General features: G+C 47.2%; 1 protein-coding gene across 1 annotated transcript in view; it reads left to right on the top strand.

Annotated features, from left to right (window-relative positions):
• CCND2 (cyclin D2) overlaps positions 1 to 3603 on the top strand; it is a 25814-nt gene that overhangs the window by 1835 nt on the left and 20376 nt on the right. The window contains exons 2-3 of the mRNA XM_006923844.3: positions 407 to 622; positions 3405 to 3564. Coding sequence (XP_006923906.1) covers positions 407 to 622; positions 3405 to 3564 — 376 coding nt within the window. The remainder of the gene's footprint in view (positions 1 to 406; positions 623 to 3404; positions 3565 to 3603) is intronic.

Raw genomic sequence — 3603 nt, 5'->3', positions numbered from 1 at the left:
CTCCCTGGAAATTTTTTCCAATTGTCGGGAATGATAGAGCAGGGTCTGAGGGTCCGAATGAGACCAAGAAGGAGACCCCCGGAGCCTCCAGAATATTTTTATTGATTTTTTGAAAAGATGACGAAATCCAAAAAAGAGTGAGTGAGTTAGAGCGAGCGAAGGAGTAGCCAAAGGGAGCGGCGTCGAGCTGCGGGCAACTACTGCGCATTTCTTTCCCTCCCCGTTTCGGATCTTTGATTCACCTTTTTTTCTTTTTAGTCTCGTGGGGGAATACCCCAGTACCGATGGGCTATTTATATTTACCCCACTTTCCTCTTTATTCTTATCACGTATTCTACTCCGCACAAAAAAATAAATAAATATTTTTATTTCCATAGCTCCCCCACCACCCTTCCCCACATTGTAGGTCTGTGAAGAACAGAAGTGTGAAGAGGAGGTCTTCCCTTTGGCCATGAATTACCTGGACCGCTTCTTGGCTGGAGTCCCCACTCCTAAGACCCACCTGCAGCTCCTGGGTGCTGTCTGCATGTTCCTGGCCTCCAAGCTCAAGGAGACCATCCCGCTGACGGCCGAAAAGTTGTGCATTTACACCGACAACTCCATCAAGCCTCAGGAGCTGCTGGTAACGACTGTCCCTTTCTCCCTTCCTTTCATCTTGTCCCTCTTCGAGCTCTCTCCTGGACTCTTCTGCTTCTACCCTCTGTTCCAAACAAATTCTTAGGATGCAAAATTGCCCCACTGGAATTTTCATAACTTATGGAAGATACCTCTTAAAATGAGATCTTTTGTGTTCCTACTGTGTGTGTGCGGGACACTGCTAAGAAGTACTGAGGCTACATCCACGAATAAGATCTTCAAGGAAATTTGTATTGGTGAAATTTATTTGCAGTTGGGCGTGTGTGAGTGCCTGCCTGTGTATGAGTGAATGTAAGGGAGGCACAAAACACTATGATAATATTTTAATAAAATTCCAAATTTTCAATCACTGAATTCTGAGACAGTAGTTCCACTTCCCACATGATAGGAATGTGTCGTGGTGTGTCCCCTAAGAACCCAGAGTTCAAAAGTAGTACGTTCTGTATCTAAAGTCTCAAGATACCTACACATAGTAGCTGTTCACTAAATATCAGCTCACCGACTTTTGAGCAAAGTAAAAATGTGGCCCTCATTGGAGGAATCTGAGGCATAGGTTCCTGCCTTCAGTGGGGCTGTGACCTCTGTACAACCCTAGGGGTCCTGTCTTGACTGATTTTCTGCCAGCAAACCTTTTCCCACCCAATCTAACTCTTTTCCCCTGCAGCTTCACACTTAAGACGTCTATATTGCAGCAGTGGAATGGTAGTGCGGCTCAGAGGCCCGCCTTCAGTGATCTGCACACCTTTCTTTGCAATGTTTAAAAAAGGGGACCCCTCTTACCACCCTTTTCCCCTCCTTTCTGGCAAGGCCTGGGCAAAGTCTGCAGAGCTGATTGGCTGCTAGACTGCTTTTTGTGAGAGGCCTTCCCTTTCTGGAGCTGTGCTGCCATCTAGTGGCAGACATGTGCAAGGATGGGGGAGGAATTGCCTAGAATGTAGAGGGGCATGAATGACTTCACCTTTGAACCGCTGCCAGATTTCAGCTGCTTCTGGTTTGCTTTGAGAGGCCCAGAAAGGTGCTTTCTTCTGGGAGATCTGCTTCCTTTAATAATGGTACAAGTGGTTTATACTCACATTCCCCTGTGAGAAGGAAGGGCTGGAATTTCAAGACATTTTAGGAGACAAGTTTAGTAGTCTATCAGGGATTTTTTTTTTCTTTTTTTTCTTTTTTTATTCCAACCCTCTGTAAAAAGCCAAGGCAGTCTTTAAACTTATTTTTAAAAATTGTTGGAATTGGCAATCAGTCTGTATTTCTCATGGGAGACCAGAAAAATGAATTTTCATGTGGTTCATTCGCCGCAACATGATGGTGGACTGAGACATTCTTCAGGGACATCTGGTTTTTCCAGGACCAGCCAGGCTAATTTATGTTCCATTGTCCATCTCTTGCCCCTAGAAGTTGGGGTCTTGAGGAGTCCTCCTGTTTCACAAGTGGAAAAGCTGAGGCCCAGGGAAGTTAATCAGCTCAGGCCATACAGTCAGTGGCGTAGGAGGAAGGCTGGGGCTCTGGCTGCCACCCTAGCAAGTGGAAAAGAGTGTTTTTTAGGGAATGGCACACTGATGAACTGGGATCTGCCTCTCATGCTTCGAAGGTGATGAAGTGATAGGCCATTTTTCCTCAGATTACACATTTTTAAGGTTTTTTTTTTTTCTGGCTTGTTTCCCTTTGGACACAATTCCCCAGAAGTATCTCAATAAGGGAAAGAAGAAAGGTTTTTTTTTTTTTCCTTTTTGGGCTGCTAGTGAAAGTCCTTAAAGAGATGGGGTTATATCGATCCTCCACTCCTCCCCGCCTTTACACTAAGGGATCTGTGACCCTGGACAAGCACCTTCACCTTGCCCCAGATTACCTCCAGCTGCACAGTGGGGTCGCTAATGCTGCACAGTAGGATTGCTAATGACCTTCCTGGTCCTTCAGTCTTCAGTCGTGTTGGCAAAGGCCTGTGAAACATTTAGGTGAAAGGGTGCTCTGTGGTGGAGTATCATTGCCCCAAGATTTCTGTTTTATGTGTCTAGGGGAGAGTTTTAACAGCAGAAAGAAAAATGGTACTTTTTGGCACCAACTACAAGCAAGCTAATTGGTTGCCAAGGATTTAGGCCAAGGAACCTTATTTTGAGCATTATCTGTGTGCATCATTTTTCCACGAGGATTAAAAAGACTATTAATCCAGTGATGGAGACATATACAATAAATTCCTCCCAAAGGGCCACAATGACCTTGGCAGTATCTTACTAGGTTCAACTTTCTGGGTGGGCGGGTAATAGCATTGCATGGAAGTCAGAGTTGGGTGAGGGGTGGGGGAGCTGGAGAGGAAAAGAAATAGAAGTAGAATCTTGGCAACTGCTACCTGGGCTCTCATTATTTTCAGTGGAGCCTGACATTTGAAGCATAAGAGCCGTCAGCAACTTCAAAGCTTTAGGGGCACTTTGACAAATGGGCCGCCTTACAATCTAGCGGCGTCCTAATGAGCATCATTAAATCTGGTCTGAATCCCACCCCTCCCATCCCCCAGTCCCTTCAACACCAGGTCAGCCTGTGGGCTTTATACTCTTCTCCCTTCCCCATCAGGAGTGGGAGCTGGTGGTGCTGGGGAAGTTGAAGTGGAACCTGGCTGCTGTCACCCCTCACGACTTCATTGAGCACATCCTGCGCAAGCTGCCGCAGCCCAATGAGAAGTTGCCTTTGATCCGCAAGCATGCGCAGACCTTCATTGCTCTGTGTGCCACTGTCAGCCTGTGGGCTTTATACTCTTCTCCCTTCCCCATCAGGAGTGGGAGCTGGTGGTGCTGGGGAAGTTGAAGTGGAACCTGGCTGCTGTCACCCCTCACGACTTCATTGAGCACATCCTGCGCAAGCTGCCGCAGCCCAATGAGAAGTTGCCTTTGATCCGCAAGCATGCGCAGACCTTCATTGCTCTGTGTGCCACTGGTAGGAGCAGGCCCGAGCGGGGCGGGGGTGGGGGGGGGT

The sequence above is a fragment of the Pteropus alecto genome, unplaced genomic scaffold (assembly GCF_000325575.1).
Source record: "Pteropus alecto unplaced genomic scaffold, ASM32557v1 scaffold76, whole genome shotgun sequence".
NCBI classification, from domain to species: Eukaryota; Metazoa; Chordata; class Mammalia; order Chiroptera; family Pteropodidae; genus Pteropus; species Pteropus alecto.
This window is presented reverse-complemented; position numbering and strand designations above follow the sequence as displayed.